Source organism: Rhinatrema bivittatum, chromosome 2, assembly GCF_901001135.1.
Source record: "Rhinatrema bivittatum chromosome 2, aRhiBiv1.1, whole genome shotgun sequence".
Lineage (NCBI taxonomy): Eukaryota > Metazoa > Chordata > Amphibia > Gymnophiona > Rhinatrematidae > Rhinatrema > Rhinatrema bivittatum.
The window spans coordinates 761,000,386-761,020,557 of record NC_042616.1 but is presented as its reverse complement, the minus strand read 5'-3'; the positions used below and the strand labels follow the sequence as shown (position 1 = coordinate 761,020,557).

At 44.6% G+C, this 20,172-nt stretch overlaps 1 protein-coding gene across 2 annotated transcripts in view; it reads right to left on the bottom strand.

The window, feature by feature from the left end:
* TBC1D31 (TBC1 domain family member 31) overlaps positions 1 to 20,172 on the bottom strand; it is a 151,838-nt gene that overhangs the window by 40,710 nt on the left and 90,956 nt on the right. For both annotated transcript variants that reach the window (XM_029591966.1, XM_029591967.1), the window contains 3 exons: positions 16,400 to 16,535; positions 14,059 to 14,151; positions 1,613 to 1,753 (listed from right to left, as the gene is read on the bottom strand). In XM_029591966.1, coding sequence (XP_029447826.1) covers positions 1,613 to 1,753; positions 14,059 to 14,151; positions 16,400 to 16,535 — 370 coding nt within the window. The remainder of the gene's footprint in view (positions 1 to 1,612; positions 1,754 to 14,058; positions 14,152 to 16,399; positions 16,536 to 20,172) is intronic.

Here is a 20,172-nt window from a genome sequence, read left to right as displayed (position 1 = left end):
CTCGGCGCTCGTTTGAGTGTCACAGCAGGCCTCTTCTCCCCTGAACTGCCTTCCCCTCCAGAAACGCAGCGGGTGCATAAGCTGGCATGCAAGAGACGTGCACATGATTACTCGTAGGAGTGACAGCTGCTACTAGATGCCATCTTCTACCTGTTGAAGACCAGAGCTGAATGGTTATAGGAGCTGTGTTCCTCGGTGAGCACCTTCCTGCCTGGATCCCTAGCCACCACCGTAATCCCGGCTGAGCGTGCAGTGTTTGATCCCTCTGCACTAGCCACTGTCCACCCTCCCACTGCAATTACTTCACTTTTTTCCCTTTCTAAAAATTTTAACAGTATAATAAACAAAGGAAAAAGAAAAAGCAAAGTACTTTCCTGAAGGTGCCGTGCCAATGCTACAGAACTGAAGAGTGACTCAACAGGTTCTCCTGGGGGGAAGAGGGAACTGGACCACCAGATATCAAACCCCTATGGAGTCAAGGACCGAGCCAATCTCAAGAGTCACCAATCCCTTGTTCTTCCACCCCAAACCAGGAGGGATGGCCACCACCAGGATTTAGCAACCTTCTGGGAGGAAAGCTGTAAAGGCTATGCTAAAACTCCATTTTTTTTCACTCCAGACTGCAGGTTTTACACCTCTACCATCTGCTGGAGACGAGAAATACTGAGGGACTGCAGGTGGCACACAGATTATAATGCAGTGTCAGTGAAACGTTTTCTCTGTCTCCATCTGCTGGCAGGGAGGCAAAAGCCAGGAGTCTTGACTGATCTGGGTTTAGACAGGAATATGCACATGAAAGTTATACCAATTTCCAAAGCAAAATTTATGCATGTATAGTCACTGAGAAAATTACCCCACCAAAACTGCCCACACACAATTACACTCAATTTGTTTGTTAAATTTTTCTGGAAAATTTAAGCACACTTTTGCAAATTTGAAAGTATGCATGCAAGTCCAAACTGCTCCTCAATTCCATCCCTAGGAACATCTCTGCTCTCTGGATAAACTTACACACATATCGGGAGGGCAAGTTTGTAACCTGCCATTTCCACAGGTTTACCCCATGGAAATGATTCTGAAAGTTGCCCTCTGAATATACAAATATGCTTCCTACTAGTTCTTAATTACAAGAATACATTTGGTAAATAAAGAGATAATTGAGGAATTTGATTACTATGACAGCACTACACAAAAGGTTTTTACATCGGTAAATGTGTTTTCTAAATTTACCTCCCCTCCTCCCTGTATGCAGATAAAGAGTGGAGCATTCTTTTACCTGCAAGTAGAAGGACCAGAGTTAGGTTGGGAAAGCAAAAATACAGGCGAAGATTTCACTTTCAAATCTTCACATGTACTTTCTGGCACATACTTTGCACCCGTGGTGTGTGCACTGGAAAGACCGTTAAAACAGAAACTCTCCGGGGAGTTTCCCTTTGAAAATTTGCTTGCAGAAGTTGCCTGTAGGGTTTCAAAATTGATCTCCCTGTTCATAACAAGTTGGCTCAGCATCTGCCAAACTACAGTTCTGCTCGAAACCTGGAATTCTTTCTAAATTTTGCATGCCATCTGTATACAAGCATAATCTATAAAGTCAGAAAATTATCATTCTTACCTTCTGAGCTTGGAGGTCCTCATCTATCTGTCTTCCTATTAGATTCTGAAACATTTGATCTTCGAGATCAGCCTTTCTTCGACTGGCATCCAGTTCTGCTTTTAATTCCTGTGTCGCTATTTCCTGGTCTTTAGTAAGATGCTGTGAAAGTTTTCCATAAAAATACCATCATTAAGCTAACATTAAGATTTGATGACCAACCTAGCTATGTAAGATTAACAACTGAAAACATTTCTTGATGCTAGAATTGCTTCTGGTGCTGATGCTGCTACCATTTAGGATTTGTTAATAAATTCGCTGGTTTAGTTGTATACCTCTAGGATTGTCCTTTTTTAAAGATTATTTCATTGTTCAATATTGTTGCTTTGTATTTCCATTTTCCCCCAGATTATTGTGGGCTTGTAAGAGGATTCTGAGAGTTACTGATATTTTCTTTGACATTAGTCTTATTTGTTTCTCTATCTCAGTAACCTTTTTTCTTTATAAATATTATAAATGAATTGTTATTTGTTAAAACAGAATAAATGGTTTAAAAAAAATGTGGCTCCAGGTTCCAATGCAGGCCTGAATAGGCTGCAAGTCTGCTCAAAACACCTTAGAGCAGCAAGAAGCTATTGGCAAATGCTTTGCCACTACCTCAGATGTTGCTTGAGGAACAGCCTCAATCTTTACATCCAATGCTCCTACAGAGCTATTCCCACTTCAACCAGGATGGTGGCTCATGGTGATTACACCCACCAGGGCATCAACCTCCTGGAATGCAATTGTTCCCTCTTGGGTCTAGGTTACAGGTCCATCATATATTGCCCCCGTTAAAATTTATTTATTTTTTAATAGGGCGTACCACTCAAGGTTAACCAACTCCTGCTCTTGGTTCCAGGAGTGGCAACAAAACTGAACATATTACATAAAGTGGCCAGGATGGAAACCTTCTTCAGTACTCCAGTAGCGCCACTCTCGTCTTCTCCAAGCATTTTCTGGGTCTGAGTTAATAAACCCGACCCTGTGCAAGACAACTGAGCAGAGACCTATGTGTCTCCATGTGAGGTGGGATTTCACCTTCCTTCAAAGGTGAGGAGCCCAAATGCTCCCTGGATTCATCATTCAAGCTGCTCTTTATGGCACTTGCCTGACTTGGTCGCAGAGAGGAAAATAGGATTTTTTAATAGGGCCCTCTTAAAGGGTGCCCTCTTAGAAAGATTTGCAAACCATAGAACAAATGTCCATCCAGAAAAAGGATGCCAAATCCATCTCTGGGTCCATGGGGCTGATCGAAGTGCTCTCCATGGCCTGGCCCCTGCTCCCCCACCCTGGGGAACTGGGGGAAAGGCAGGGGCAACTGTCATTGACCAGCACATCACCTCCTGCTCTGCCTTTCGCCAATCTGATTTGGCAGAGGGGACGCCTGCACAGCAGCAAAATCCTTGCAGAACAATCCTCCTTGAAGCAATGCTGGACTGGACGAAGAGAGAATGATGGCTGGATTGCACTTATTTGGAAAGTTGCAGCATAGGAGACCTCTCAGTCTTTCTAACCCCCCCCCCGGCTCCAATATCCTTCTCAAAGGGGATGGCTCCTGTCCAGTGGCCTCCTGAGCGTTGTGAAAACACCACCCACGACACACAAGGGTGCATGCAGCTGTTCCCGCGCATGTAAGTGTGAAACTCAGGACCACAGTCTTGCGTGCATACCTGCCTGCGCAGATCCAGGCTGGCCATACTACATACACACAAGCAAGAAATAGCCCCCAGCCACGGCCTGTGTGTCGTTGCAGCCAATCCTTTCCTCAAGAGGCCGACACACAGGAACGGCAGTACAGGAGCCCAGAAGTGCGCCTGAACTAATGGTATCGCTGGTTCGCCATACTGCTCCCCCCCCCCCCCCCCCAATCTGGAGATCGATCGGAGGTGCGAGGGAGAAATTAACGCTGGTGGGGGAGAATATGGCCTGCTAGGGAAGGAAAATCCCCCTGTATTATTTTTACCTGATCTCATATCTTCGTTGACTGAAATCACGACCAGGCTGGTGGCTACTAGGGGAAAGGGAACAAGCCTTCACCACCAAGCTCCCCCATTGGAGAAATTACTTACCTGATAATTTCGTTTTCCTTAGTGTAGACAGATGGACTCAAGACCAGTGGGTTATGTGCTCTTATGCTAGCAGATGGGAGACGGAGTCAGATTTCAAAGCTGATGTCACCCTAGATATACCCCTGCAGTGACCTCAGCTCCTCAGTATCCTCCTTGAAAAGCCATTGTAGACATATATATATATATTGGCTAACTAAAACAAACGATTCAAACTTGATTCAAAATGACGACTGCCAGTGCACTTAACCAACATAACGCCGACACCAGTCGTATTGCAGGTGCCCTGTACTAGGTGTAGACCTCGGCTTACCCGTATTTGTATAGCAGCGAGGTTCGCTTCTCAGCCTCTTCCTTGGCGCTTCTCCTGGGCAGCCGTGGGCGGGATGCTGAGTCCATCTGTCTACACTAAGGAAAACAAAATTATCAGGTAAGTAATTTCTCCATTTCCTAGCATGTAGCCAGATGGACTCAGGACCAGTGGGATGTACAAAAGCTACTCCTGAACGGGGCGGGAGGCTGCCCGTGGCCCACTTAGCACTGCCCTTGGGCCTGGACATCGGGCCTGGACATCCAGGCGGTAGAACCTGGACAAGGGGTGTAGGGAAGACCATGTCGCCGCTTGACAGATCTCGGCGGGTGACAGCAGTGTGGCATCTGCCCAGGATACTGCCTGGGCCCTAGTATAATGAGCCTTAACCTGCAGGGGAAAAGGCTTCCCTGCCTCTATGTAGGCTGCCTTGATTACTTCCTTGACCCAGCGAGCTATGGTCGCTCGCAAGGCCGCTTCGCCTTGTTTCTTCCCACTGTGGAGAACAAACAAGCAATCCGTTTTGCACACCGGTTCTGATTGTTCCAGGTATCGTACCAGGAGACTGCCGACATTTAGATGGCGAAGAAGGCGGGAGTCTTCCGAGTCCCTATGTCCCTTTGGAGATGGCAGGGAGATGGATTGATTCAAGTGGAACCACTTTCGGTAGGAAGGAGGGGATGGTGCAAAGCTGTATCATTCCTGGAGTAAATCGAATAAAATGGTTCGCGACAGGATAGTGCCTGTAGTTCCGAGATGCGACTGACCGAGCATATTGCCACCAAGAATACAGTCTTCAAGGTTAAGAGGTGTAGTGACAGACTGCGTGCTGGCCTGAAGGAAGACCCTGCTAGAAAGTCCAATACCAGGTTGAGATTCCATAGGAGAACCGGCCATTTCAGGGGTGGTCAGAGTTGCTTAACCCCTTTTTGGAAACGGGCCAAGTCCGGGTGTGCCGACAGACTGATTCCGTTTACTTCAGTTCTGAAGCAGGAGAGGGCTGCTACCTGAACCTTGAGGGAGTTGAGTGACAACCCTTTCTTCATACCATTCTGTAAAAATTCCAGAATCATGGAGATCTTGGCAGTTTGCGGGGGTACCCCGCAGTCCTCGCACCAGGCTTCGAATATTCTCCAGATCCTTATGTATGCCAGAGACATTGAAAACTTCTGCTCGCGGAGCAAGGTGTCTATCACGGCCTTCGAGAAACCGCGCTTCTTCAGGTGAGTCCTCTCAAGGGCCAGACCGCAAGAGAGAATCGTGACGGGTCTTCGTGAAGGATCGGACCCTGCTGGAGAAGGTCCCTGTGTGGAGGGAGGCACAGAGGATTCCCCGCAAGGAGTCTTTGCATGTCTGCGTACCATTGTCGTCTGGGCCAATCCGGGGCCACTAGAAGGACTAATCCTCTGTGGTGCTCTATCTTGTGGATGATCTGGCCCAATAGGGGCCATGGGGGGAGGCATACAGTAAGTCTTCCTCTGGCCAGGTTTGGCGAGGGCACCGATCCCTTGGGAATGCTGCTCTCGTCTGCGGCTGAAGAACTGGGGAAACTTGGGCATTATGAGATGTTGCCAGTAGGTCCATGGTCGGAAGGCCCCAGCGATTTACTATCAGTTGGAATCCTCTGGACGACAGCACCCACTCTCCCAGGTCCAGGTTTTCTCTGCTGAGAAAGACCGTTGAAACGTGGTCTTTCCCTGCGATGTAGGAGGCAGAGATCCCTTGCAGGTTTACCTCTGCCCATGCCATGAGGGGGTCCTATATCTCCAGAGACACTTGTTGGTTTCTGGTTCCTCCCTGTCGGTTGACGTAGGCAACCGCTGTGGCGTTGTCCAACATCACTCAAATCGCTTGCCCTTGGAGTCTCTAGCTGAACTGCAGGCACGCTAGTCTGACTGCTCGAGCTTCCAGGCGGTTTATGTTCCATTCCGCCTCTTCCTTGGTCCACTGTCCTTGGGCCGTCAGTTCCTGACAGTGGGCTCCCCACCCTCGAAGGCTTGCGTCTGTGCACGATCCAATTCGGTAGGGATAGGCTTACTCCTCTGCTTAGGTGGTCTTCCTTTAGCCACCACTGAAGCTGAGAACATACCTCTACTGGTAGGTGGAGGCGAATCGATTAGTCTTGGGACAGTGGGCTCCAGCGTTACAGTAAGGAGTGTTGGAGTGGCTGCATGTGAGCCCTTGCCCACAGTACTACCTCCAGAGTTGATACAATGAGCCCAAGGACCTGAAGATAGTCCCATACCTTGGGGCGCATATTGGTCATCAATCGTCGTACTTGTTCCAACAGTTTCCTCCTCCTTGGGGGAGGGAAGAAGACCTTGATCTGTTTGGTGTCGAAATAGGCCTCCAGGTACTCTAAGGACTGAGAGGGCTGCAGACTGCTCTTGTTGGTATTCACGACCCAACCGAGTTCCTGAATGAGGGTCTTGACTCTGCTGGTCACCTGAAGGCTCTCTTCCGAAGACTTTGCCCGGATCAGCCAATCGTCCAAGTAAAGGTGTACCAAAATCCCTTCCTTCCTCAGTGTTACCGCCACTACTACCATAATCTTAGAGAATGTTCTGGAGGTGGTTGCAAGGCCGAAGGGTAGTGCCCGAAACTGGTAATGGTGGCTAAGTACTACAAAACATAAAAAACGCTGGTGGTCTTGATGGACTGGGATGTGAAGGTAGGCTTCGGAGAGGTCCAGGGAGGTTTGGAACTCTCCCGGTTGTACTGCCAGTATTACGGAGCGGAGAGTCTCCATGCGGAAGTGTAGTATCTGCAGATGACTGTTGACGTTCTTGAGGTGCAGGATGGGTCAGAATGATCCCTCTTTCTTGGGAACGATAAAATAGATGGAAGAGCATCCCATATTTTGCTGGGGTGTAGGTACCGGAGTTATAGCCTTCAGACTGAGTAGTCTTATCAGAGTGGATTCCACTGCCAGTCTCTTGAGGTAGGAGTGGCAGGGAGATATAAATTTGTCCCAAGGGATGCTGCGAAACTCCAGAGAGTAACCTTCTCGAATGATGTTTAATACCCATTTGTCAGACGTGATCTCGACCCATCGTTGGTAGAAGAGGGAGAGTTGACCCCCTATTTCCTCTTCCTGTTGATGGGTTGGCCCATTTTCCTTGGGAAGCTCAGGTCAAACCTGCCCCCAGACCTATTCCTCTCTTGGGTTGTCTGTTCTGAAAGGACTGGGACCTCCCAGAGGGATGAGGTGCCTGGAACGACGAATTTCTGTAGGGTTGAAAGCGTTGGGAGCCTCTGTCTCTAACTGTTCTGAGAGAAGGACACTGGGATCTTTTCCATCTGTCTTCCGGTAGTCAAGGCACTGAAGATTCACCCCACTTGCTGGTTAGTTTCTCAAATTCGCTTCCAAATAGGAGAGATCCCTTAAAGGACATTCTTGTGAGATTTGCCTTAGAAGTCACATCTGCAAACCAGTTCTGCAACCATAACTGCCTTCTGGCTGCCACTACCGAGGCTGCTTCTTTGGCTGAGGAACGCACCAGGTCTGAGCTTGTGTCTGTCAGGAAGGCTGCGGTAGGTTCCATCGCTTCTCCAGCATACGCTCTGGAATTATCTCTCGAGAGAGGAGCAAGCAGGAGCGTGCCACCAGCGTGCGCAGCAGGAGGTGAACTGCAGTGTCATTGCTGTTGCGTCAAAGGCTTGCTTAAGGATGGAGTCTAATAGTCTATCTTGAGCATCCTTCAATGCTGCCCCTTCACTTCAAGACAGCGCAGACCATGGCATCCACTTTCGGAAAATGCAGGCAATCCTTGGTCGCTGGTTCCAGAGGGTACAAGGCTTCCAAGGCACGACCTCCTTTAAAGTTTGCCTCCAAGGCATCCCATTCCAGGTCAATCAGTTCCTGGATGGCTTCCAGCATTGGGAAATAGCATGAGGCCTTACAAAGGGATACCAAGATGGGGTTCTTCTTTGGTTCCTCCATAGGGTCCATGCCTGGAATCCCCAGAGTCTTCAAAGTCTGGGAAACAAGGGCTGGCAATTCGTCCCTGTGGAAGAAGCAAAGCATGGTTCTGTATGGTTCCAGGCCTGGGGGGATTTCTCCTTCCTCCAGTGATTCACAATTGTCATCTATGGTGTTTGGGACCCTGTCAGGGCCATTCTTGGTGAGGCGAGGCATGTCTCGAGGCACCCGAGCAGGGCCGGGAGGGTCAGGTGCTCCCGGCTGGGGTTCCACCCAGGTTGTGGCCGGGGTTGCCTGCGCCTGAACGAAGGCTTGCAGTCCCTGGAAAAATTCCAACCAGGAGAAGGCCCCTGGATCCATATTAGTTCCAGGGGGAGTCGGAGTAGGGGTCACTGAAATGCCCTCTCATGGGGAGGACACCATGTCAGAATTGCTTAGGTCCAGGGTGTTGTCAGATGAGGCAGCTCCTGACCCATCCTCCGACTGTGAAGGACCAGGCTTGGATGGTTCTCCCTGGGCTTCCTCGCAGTGTTGACACAGGCAGGACTCCAGTTCAGGCTGTGTGGTTCTGATCTGGCAGGCTGTGCAAAGGGAGTACCCTTCTGAGCTTCTTTGCTGCCGGTGCCATTGCCTCTGTGTATAATCGAACAGGTAATGCGCCTTGATATGCGCATGTGGCTATAAGTGCGCTTATGCACGCATGCAGATACGCGCGAAGCTGTGTGCAGTTATGCACGCGGCTATATTATAGACGCGCAAGTTGGGTGCACTGACAGTCTGGCCTGCCCGTGCGAACAGATGGTCGAGGAGGGGAAGATGGCACTGAAGCCCCCCACGCGCAAGATGGCGCCAAGTGTCTCCACGTGTCTGGACCACCGCGCCGGAGCCTAGCCCAATCAAGGCTGCTCATCCCGATCGGTGCTCCCCTCTTTACCTCGCCGGATGGAAAACTGAGTCGGTACGGCACACCGAGCCGGGAGACCTTAGATTAGTTTCCTGCTTACCTGGTCTCGGTGCTTACCAGCTGTGTGCAGGGACAGTCTCCAGCTGCGGGGGGAGAGGGCTATAGCCTTCACCACCGTGCTCAGCTATACACCTGTTGCCTTTCAACCACTTTAGCGGCTAAGTCTATGCTGGAAGCTGGCTACCGGACCAAGGCACACCTCTGAGGGATCTCGAAAATCACCTCAGGAATTCTCAACTGGGGGAGGGACCCTTAGGTATCACTGCAGGAGAGCGAGGCTCGATCCTCTTTAAAGTGAAGGTAAGAATTTCTTCTTTGACTGCAATTTCGCTAACACTGTGCTAGTGTGGGGATAGCGTCCGTACCTGCTAGGAGACGGAGAGATACTGAGGAGCTGAGGTCACCACAGGGGTATATATCTAGGGTGACGTCAGCTTTGAAATCTGACTCTCTCCCATCTGCTAGCAGAAGAGCACATAACCCACTGGTCCTGAGTCCATCTGGCTACATGCTAGGAAATCCTCCTTTTGAGTCTGAACTTGGCAAAGGCACAGAGGCTCAAATGCTCAACAGAGAGCACCCCAGATTGGGTTCACCTCAGGAGCTCAAAGCTGTTTCTCCTCTCTCTCTTTTTTTTTTTTTTTTTTAAAACAGGCAATCCCCACTAGGGAGATGCAGATCCACCATCTGATGAAGACATATGTCAGTGAATTCAGCGAGTCAGTTTTTCTCTGTCTCCATTTACTGGTAGGAGTGCATAACCCATGGGTGTGGACTGGCCTGCCTGAGTGCAGAAGAGTCAACTATCAAGTAAAGACACAATTTATACACTTTAAACTGTGAAATGTTTTTTTTCTTTTCGATTGCAGCAAAATGCAACTATCCTTTTTATATAATTTTTTTTTTTTTTTAAAAGTCATTGTCATGTTTGAGTTTATGCATGCTGAAGCTATACTCAGCATCAGCAAAGTTTGACAATGTTAATTGAAATTAATGCCATCTGTGTCAGCTGTGGGAATGGAGCGGCTGCAGACTTCCAAAATACATCCAATTATTTCTCAACTGGTGTATGACTGGCCACATATGCAAGAGTAAGGATGTTTACATAAAAGATTAAATTATTTTAAAGGGATATCAATCTCTGCAAAATTATATCAAACTTGTCAAAATGACTGCTTGTTCTGTCCACTCCAATCTCTCCTCCAGAACACAAGGGGAGAAGGGAATAACAGGAGGGAAGAAGTTGGATTAGGAAGCAGAATGGGTTATTTTATTTTGGCTCTTCTCTGTGCTAGCCTCATCCTTACCTCTCCTGTTCCCTGCAAGCTGCCTGGAGATGAGGGGATGGGGCATAAAGCAAGGAATACATTGCTTTGAGCAGAATTTGTGAAACGGCAATCAAGAAATAAATATATTCATTTAAATTTCAAGGCGACCTTGGACTTTCAAAAAATTCATTGTCCCAAATTTTGGAGGAGGGGGTGTGGGTGGAGTTATATTATTTCTGTAATAAGACCCTGGGGAAAGGGAATCTGGCTGGAAAAGTTACTAATACACTTCAGTGAGGAACATGAAGAAAATCTGTGCCCTATCATCCTGAAAGGATCAATTTTTGAAAAAATCAAAATCAAAACAAAAATAATCCCAAAATCCTCTTAGGTGGCAGGATTGCCTTTGAACATTGCACACTGCTTTTCTTTGCAAACCATGTTGAACCTCTTTTCTTTACAGGCACATTCCTTTGAAGAAAACATATCCCAATAAAATACCATAAGAACATAAGAAATTGCCATGCTGGGTCAGACCAAGGGTACAACAAGCCCAGCATCCTGTTTCCAACAGAGGCCAAGCCAGGCCACAAGAACCTAGCAATTACCCAAACACTAAGAAGATCCCATGCTACTGATGCAATTAATAGCAGTGCCTATTCCCTAAGTAAACTTGATTAATAGCTGTTAATGGACTTCTCCTCCAAGAACTTATCCAAACCTTTTTTTGAACTCAGCTACACTAACCACATCCTGGCAACAAATTCCAGAGCTTAACTGTGCGTTGAGTGAAAAAGAATTTTCTCTGATTGGTCTTAAATGTGCTACTTGCTAACTTCTCGGAATGCCCCCTAGTCCTCCTATTATTCGAAAGTGTAAATAACCGAGTCACATCTACTCGTTCAAGACCTCTCATGATCTTAAAGACCTCTATCATATCACCCCTCAGCCGTCTCTTCTCCAAGCTGAACAGCTCTAACCTCTTCAGCCTTTCCTCATAGGGAGCTGTTCCATCCCCTTTATCATTTTGGTTGCCCTTCTTTGTACCTTCTCCATCGCAACTATATATTTTTTGAGATGTGGTGACCAGAATTGTACAGCGGTACTGCTGCTCTGAGCAATAATATACAAACTAAACAACCCTTTTGTGTTAGCTAAAAAAAAAAAAAAAATGTAATTAATGCATTGTGCAAGCACAATACATAACAAGCACGGAAATCTGCTTTTCAAAAAGCAAGATAAGCAAAATTAAATATGTATTCAATACAAACTGAGTTTAGGCCAGCCCTGTGGCTTGGCTTCAGCAGTAGGCTCCTAAATTTCATGGTTTGATGCATGACAGAGGTGATGAGCTTCGGTCCCAGAGGGGAAGATGGAGAAGGGAAAGATTTCTATTGTAGGGGTGACCCCTGCTGATTCGAAATCAGAACTGCAGGATTCCCTCTCATGCCAGATTTCACACTAGGAGGTCCATATTCACGCGCCATTCAGACAGATAACATTTAGTTATTCGTCTAAATGGCAAGATTTCAGATATTCAGTCCCTAATCCGGCTAGAGTCTTATGCTTCCAGATTCAGTGCTGGAAGCATAAATTTACACGTAACCTATGCTTCCAGCGCTGAATCTGCCCAAAGCCAGAGCTGAAGCACTGGGAGAAGGTAAGGAAATACCTTGCTCCTGGCAGGGTTTAGTGGAATCAGGGGGATGGAGGAGGGGTCAGCAGTGAGAGATAGCTAACTCATACATCACAGGTGGGTAGGGGGGGCCTGGGGGAGTGATTTAAAAAATTGTTGAAATTGGTAATGGGGTTGGCAGACTGGGCCATGTAATTATACTTTAGAGGGCTTTGCTGGGGTAGCAGATGCAAGGCCAACAAGGCCTCATCTAGATTTTGGAGAAAGGAACAAGGAAGCAAGCCACAGGCCCATTTACATAGGTTTTGGTTTTCCATATCTCTACTTAACTGGATATCTTTGAAGATATCTGGTTAAGGAGGCCGGATAACTTAAAAATCAAAGTGGCTATATTCAAACATAACTGGATAACTTTAGGTTAGCAAAACAACCCAAAAAGTCTCCCAGTAGACAATTTTAATCTTTAAAAAAAAAATCCTACAAGGACTTTCAAATAGTCAGAATGCTCAGGTTACATCCTGTTTTAACTCTTAAGTCCAGTTTTATTGATAATTTCATATTTTTGTATTTTTTTAAATGTGTTAAAAAACTAACTTTGGAAACACAGACTTCTTGCAAGAAAACTCAATCTTGAAAGTCCTTCACTTTGCAATCTTTTTCGATGAAACAGTCTATTCCAACAATCACAAATTTGTATACAAAAACCGAAGAATGTCACTTATCTGAATATATATGATTGAGTTTTCTTGCAAGAAGTGTGTGCTCCCAAAGTTGGTTTTTTAACACATTTAAGAAAATACAATAATATGAAATTATCAATAAAACTGGACTTAAGAGTTAAAACAGGATGTAATCTATATATATATATACAATGTTAATTAAGTCACATTTCTCATTCAATTTTCGATGTTATCCAGGTACAACAGAACACAATATTAAGATTAAAGCAATACATAGAAGCAGTTTTTCAAGTTACAATAATGTTGGCAGTCATAATTGTTAATCAAGTCATGTTTGTCATCTAAAGTTATAAAGTCATACTGTTAAAATTATATAGATATAATGTTAAAGCAGTACATTGAGGCAGTTTTCTTACAAGTTACAATCTAAAGATATTATGACCTGTTGTCACACTATCACACAAGTTATCATGTAAACCGATGTGATACCCATGTTTGAATGTCGGTATATAAAAACAAATAAATATAGTTCCCATTTATGGGATATGATATATACAATCTTTCTGATTGTAGGTTTCTTTGAACCATTATATTCCGTCATATAACGATCTTGAACTTCCATTTATCCATATATAGCTAATCTTTCTGACACATATATAGCTAATCTGACATATATATAGCTAATCTTTCTGACATACATTTTTTATGACATATTTTGTTCATGGCAATGCATATATTTGTTCGCCTGTTTCATGTCAAACGCATCTTAAGCGTAGTTTACTGTTTTTCTGTTAACCGATGTGATATCTTTGATGAATGTCGGTATATAAAAACCATTAAACAAATAAATAAATAAACCTGAACATTCTGACTACTTGAAAGTCCTACAAAAGAGAAAGAAGATATATATTTAAAAATAAAAAGTGGGTTAGAGCGGTGAAAAAATATATATATAAATAATTGTCTACTGAGAGACTTTTTGGGTTGTTTTGTGAGTATCTAGTCCTCAGAGTACAGTGGGTGTTTGGGCTTTGGGTTGGTTGGATTTAACTTTAGATTAGTACATTCAGTGGGGTGTTTATCCTGTTGAATATATAGGACAAGTCATCCGGCTAATTTTAGCCGGATAACTTGTCCACTAACTGGCCTACTGAATATGGACCTCTAAGAGAATCAGGCAACTGCCTAAGTGCATCATGGTGTAAGGGGCTCCTCCTCCTCCATCCTAGCTGCGCTTTCTTCTAGGAGGCATTGCTCAGCTCGCATGGCATTGTCCCATTGGATCACTCCCTTAAAGAAAATGTAGCAGGCTGCAGCATTCAGAGCTCTGCAAAAGCACCGCTGGCCCCTGTGCTTTTAAGGGGGCGGATCCACCAGGATGCTGCTGCTCAGGCTGAGCAGTGCTTGAGAGATTGTGATGCTTTCACCTTCCTCCCCTCCATCAGTAGATTGCTTGCCCCCTTTCCCTTCACATGCCAAGGAACCTGCTGTGCAGAATGTTATCCTGAGGAGAGGGATAAGGAATAGAAAGGAGGAAATGCCCAAAAACGGGTTAGTTTTACATTCATTTAATTTATACCTGCTCCAAAAACATTCTTTGTGCATCAAGTTCCATCTGTCTCACTTCAATGTCTTGCGTTATAGCAGTTGTTTCTTGATTTCGCATGTATATCTATAGAGAACAAAAACATATGTGGTGAAAGATCTATAGAGGAAGTCAGATTAGCTTATTTCATAAATATCACTTTGTCCAAGAAAGATAAACTTAGGATAAGAAGGGTGATTGCTGTTGAAAAATAAAACATTCAGCTTTGCTTCATGCATGAGAAATAGTCTTATAAAATGAGATCTTACAGACCCAGTAATGTAATACACTCCTGGTTCCCTAAACATAGTAAAATTTTATTCTCCTCTCCTCGGATTGTGACGCTGGGATTTACATATGAAATGCCTTTTTATTTATTTTTTAAGTTTAGTACATTCTATGGCACAAGAGGATTTTTCTTATTCTGGATTAAAGAAAATTAGCCTTAAGCATACCTCCAGACAAAGGGAGGAGCCCAGTTCAGCCCCGCCCCACTTCCTCATAACTATTCACAAGAAGTTTCAAGGGAGGAGCTAACAAAGCTGAACAGATTTTTACAGGCAAGGCTTTGGCTCTGCATTATTCCATATACTGTTTATTTTCTTTACTTTAAAATTTCAAGTTAGTTCCTAGAAGGTTTATAGATTTGTTTTCTACTGAAATTTCTTTGAACCTTTGTTAGTTCCTTGGAAGCTGAATTGGTTGGATCCTGCTAATTCCCATCTCTTCTAGGTTACTATACAGGGAAGAAGTTTTATTCTACCTCCTGCCAGAGTCCACCATGCTATTTTTCTGGTCTCTAATATCCTTATCTCTTGGCCGATAAACACACTATTCCTGGTTCCTCACGGGCATTCTATAAATGTAAAAATACTGCAGCTAGGTAAAGATGAAATCTAAGTTACAATGCCAGAGTATGAGTGCTGGTACCAAAAAACAGTAAACAAAGCAAGCATCAAAGTTGATAAAGGGCACAGCTGAATACTCTGCTACAGTGTTTGAGAGTCAGGAGCTTACAAGCAGAATTATAAAAATAAATAATTTTTGAAAGCAATATGTATTGATATTCTATCTTTCCATAATAGAAAGATGTGTTAAACACTTTTACAAAATTAATCATTTTTAAGACACTGCATACTGTATTATATAATAACATAAGATATGCCATACTGGGACAGACCAAGGGTCCATCAAGCCCAGTATCCTGTTTCCAACAGTGGCCAATCCAAGTCACAAGTACCTGGCAAGTACCCAAACATAGATAGATCACAAGCTACTATTGCTTATTAATTACCGTCATAGCAGTTTATGGATTTATCCTCTAGGAACTTATCCAAACCTTTTTTAAACCTAGTTACACTGACAACATCCTCTGGCAATGAATTCCAGAGATTAACTATATGCTGAGTGAAAAAGAATTTTCTTTGATTTGTTTTAAATGATCTACTTGCTAACTTAATAGAAGGACCAGGGGGCGCTCCATGATCCGATATGGTTATTTACTATGAAGGTCGGTATATAAAACTGTTAAATAAATAAATAAATAAATCTGAGAGTGTAAATTAAAAGAGAAAGAATTTGCAGGATCCAACTAATTCAGTCTCCAAGGAACTAACAAAGGTTCATGATTTTGTAGACCTCTATCATATCCCCCCCTCAGTTGTCTCTTCTCCAAACTGAACAGCCCTAACTTCTTTAGCCTTTTTTCACAGGGCAGCTGTTCCTTAAACCCTTATTTTGGTTGCCCTTCTCTGCACTTTCTCCAGTGCAGCTATATCCTTTTAGAGATGCAGTGACCAGAATTGCACACAGTATTCAAGGTGTGGCCTCAACATGGAGTGATACAGAGGCATTATATGACATCCTCTGTTTTATTTCCCATTCCCTTCCTAATAATTCCTAACATTGTTTGCTTTTTTGACCACCACAGCACACTGAGCCGACGATAAGCCAGTGTGTTGTAGCAATCACAGCATACTACCCCATGATAAGCCAGGTTCTGAAGTATATTTCTTTAATAATACACTTCAGAACCTGGCTTATCATGGGGTAGTATCACTTTTCAGGTAAATGAGACATTCAAAACGTAAGCACATCATATGATATACCCTCTCTTGTTTTGCAGCATTACTTAGTTATAAAACAGACAGGACTAAGGATTTTTTCCAGTAGCCAAGAAGAGTTGGTGCACATATAAAGCCTGGATCATAACTGCCACAAAGAGAAAATACCACTGCCTACATTAACTGTCAAATTTACTGAGTTTAAACAGAGATTTTTCAAGTCTGTCTATATAAAATCAAATTGATTTTTCCTGGAATGTGGTTTTCCAAACCTTTCTTTCAATTTCGTCATCCAGCCTCCTGAGTTCCATTTTTCGCTGGCTGTGCTGATGTTTCAGAAAACGCCTCCTCGCCCTTTCCAGCAGCTCCAGCTCCTTCACTCTCAGCTCCCTTTTCACAGACATCAGCCTTCAAAGTGAAAACACAGTGACAAGGGGAAGCACACCTCACTTAGTAAAGCATCTGGACAATATTCTAAGCAGCAAACATCGAATTCTATAATATGAATAAAATAATGTGTTCACCATCTTTTAAGCTCTGTTTCTACAATGCGGTATTTTTAAAGAGGACCATCACCAATTTTCTTTTTAAATGCTTACTGTAAATGAACATGAATCACTGAGCATGGTGGTTACGGTTATGAAAATGGCATCCATTAAAAAATCCTCATCGGCCCTTCATTTTATATTGCAATAGTGGGAAGTTGGTTTCTGATATCACTGCAAGAATGCAGCTCTGTCCACGGAGATGCAATGACACCACCGGAGGATGTCAGATGTCAACTTCCCGCTACTGCTATATGTTCAAATACATAGGATAAAAGACACTTATTCAACAGATGTTGCCAAAATCATAACCTCTTACTAAGTGAATACAGCATTCATTCACAATAGCAACGTTTTAAGGTGGCAGGACCCTAATAACACTTCAACTTTGGGAATGTTATCTCGAGTCGGAAAAATACTCAGGAATTTTCTTGACCATTGAAGACACAAAGAGAGATTGAATTCGCCTGTTTCCTGTACGTACCCGGATCAGTCCAGACTCCTGGGTTTTGCTTCCCTGCCAGCAGATGGATACAGAGAAAGTTTTACTGATACTGCACCTGAACCCTGTGTGCCACCTGCAGCTCCTCAGTATTTCTCTGTCTCCAGCAGATGGTTCAAAACCTGCAGTTCTGCAGTGTGGATATGATATATACATATATATTTTTTTGTTTGGAGCCTTCTTCCTGGGGGTTTTTGGATACTAGAGAGTTCTTCCCTGTCTATTGGAGGTGGAAGAGCTGGGGATTGGTGACCCTTTTGTAGGCTCAGTCCTTGAGTCTGTGGCTGCAGGCTCAGGGTTTTTATTTTTTCTTGGAGGTCCTAGTTTCCTTTGGCAGTTCTATTTTTCTGCCAGAGGAAGCAGGGGCTTCATAAAGTTGTTTAAAAAACAAAAAAAGAATAAGAAAAAGGGTTAGCTTCGGCTTCCTTTTACCAATGACTCCCTCCTTGCTAGTTTGGGCATCTGGGGGGGGGGGGGGTGTCGAAATTTAAAAGTTTGCTGTTGCTCTGGTTTCTGCTGCTCCGAGGTAAGAGTGTGGCTGCAACCACAATGGGATGCGGGTTGGTCTGTCGTGCATGCAGCTTGGCGAAATCGTGGATGAATAGAAAGGGGCTGTGTTCTACTTGTACATCGGGTGGGGAGAGCTTGTCCGATGGTCGGAGGTGTACCTAAAGGCAGCTGCTGGCTTCACCTGCTTTGCCCTCAGCACGCTGGAGCTTGCGATGGGCAGGGGATTCTTTTTCACTCAACGTGGGAGCGGCGGCCATCTTGGATTCCTTGTCTGCAGTTCCCTTGCTGTCGGGGGAGAGGGGGATGTTTCCTCTTGTCCCCGGCTTATTCTGGCTCTGGTAGTGAGCACAAGGGTTCGGAGGGGGAAGAAATTCACACCCTCTTTCTTTGCCTGGGACTTCAAGGTGCACAGCCACAGGTTAGGAAGACGGACGCTCATTAATTGAACATTCGTTTTCCTAACCCTACTGCCGGCGACTTTTTTTTTTTTTTTCCCAGTTCTTTTTTCAGTTCCCCCGACTTAAGATCGCCATTTTTTGGAGTAAAAATGTGCACGTTGGGCACACATTTTATTTTTTTGCAATGGGGAGTAATAGCTAATAGCCTCATCAACATGAATTTACATGTGGTGAGAGCTATTAGCTACGCACTGGCTTGAACACGGGTTTTTGACATGCTAATCCCCTTATTCCATGAAAGATTTTGGACACGCATCCAAGCACGTGTAAAACTGTGCGCTCAGCCGAGCACACTATATTGCATCGGCTTGTCTGAGTGTTGTTAGCATGAGATCAGGATTTATCCAGAGCTGAGTAAGGTTACACAGATCAAGCACAAATCTTTGAGTTATTGGCAATGCCTAATAACTCTTGTGGTAGACTTAAATTTTCTGCTTAACGAATCATTCAATATGGCAGTAATCTTTTTTTTTTTTAGTCAGATCAGTTATGAAGTTTGTGGAGTAGAAGGAATTCAAAGCCACTATTACACTGTGAATTGCTGCTTGGGGGATGTGAAGTCCTGGTAATTTTTCACAAAGTCAACCTATATGTAGTTAGGAATTTCTTCTTTTCTTTTTCCTGGATTCCTTACTCCCGACATGTGGGATTTAATTTCTCAGAGGCATTAATGTTTTTTGATAAACCTTTTCTCGGTTATGTCTCACTTAATAGCCCTCTGGATATATTTCTTGTTAGTATTGTTTATATCAATTATATTTTGAATGAAACACGCTTTCATCAAAGCTCCTCAAACCTGGCGCCTGGGCATCCAGATGATGTCTGGAGAAAGTATGCAATGATTTCCAAGTAGCCATCCTACAAATCTCTTGCGGCAACACTAACAGACATCCAGCCCAGGATGTTGCCTGCGACCAAGTCGAGTGAGCTCTCAGACCCTGAGACACCGACTGGTCTTTGCAAATGTACACCGAAGCAATGGCCTGCATGAACCATCACACCATGGTCACTTTAGAGGCCTTATGTTCCTTCTTCGCATCACTCGAGAGAATGAAAAGATGGTCAGACACTCTAAAGCCAAGAGTAACCTCCAGACACCAGAACAGCACCTGCTTCACACCCAGACACCTCAACGCCTTATCCAAAGAAAACCTCCTATCCAAATTTGTAAAGGCAGGTAACTCCATGGACTGATTCAAGTGGAAGGACGAAACAACCTTTGGAAGAAAGAAGGTACCATACACAAAGAGACACCTGAGTCCGAAATCTTTAGGAAAAGGATCTCTACATGAGAGGGCTTGTAGCTCCAAAATCCTTCTGGCTGAACAGATTGCTACCAGAAAAAACAACTTTTAAAATAAGGTCCTTCAAAGTCACCCTGCACAGCGGCTCAAACAGCACCCCATACATTGCTTTAAGAACCAAGTTTAGGCTCCATGGGGGACACACGTTCTGCACCGGGGGATGTAAATGCTTCACACGTCACAGAAAATGCACCACAACCACCCGGTAGTGATGGTTGTAAGGATCGTTCAGAGACATTCCGTACATCCAGCCATTAGGGCACCCCAAGTCCGCCACCTGGACCCTTAAGGAGTTCAAAGCAAACCTTTCACCAAACCTTGCTGCAAAAAAGAAATTGTGGGTCACGGAAGCTCGAGTCTGATCTATGCTGTGCATCTTGCACCAAGCCTCGAAAACCTTCCACACCTGCACATATGCCAAGGAGGTGGTGCACTTCTTTCTTGCTTGCAACAAAGTGGCAATAACCTCTGGATAACCATTTTCTCTCAGGCATCTCTTTTCAGATGCCAAGCCATGAGACAAATGATCCGCCTAATCAAAAAATATGGGATCTTGGCGCAGCAGATTGTGAAGATGAGCAAGATGCTGCTGTCCATCCTCTGCGAGATTGATTAAATTCACGAACAGCCGAGGCCATTCTGACGCTAGACCTTGCACACCAGCGGCCACGGCAGGAACACAAACAGGGGAATCCCCTGTGACCGCGGGATGATATAGCAACGACT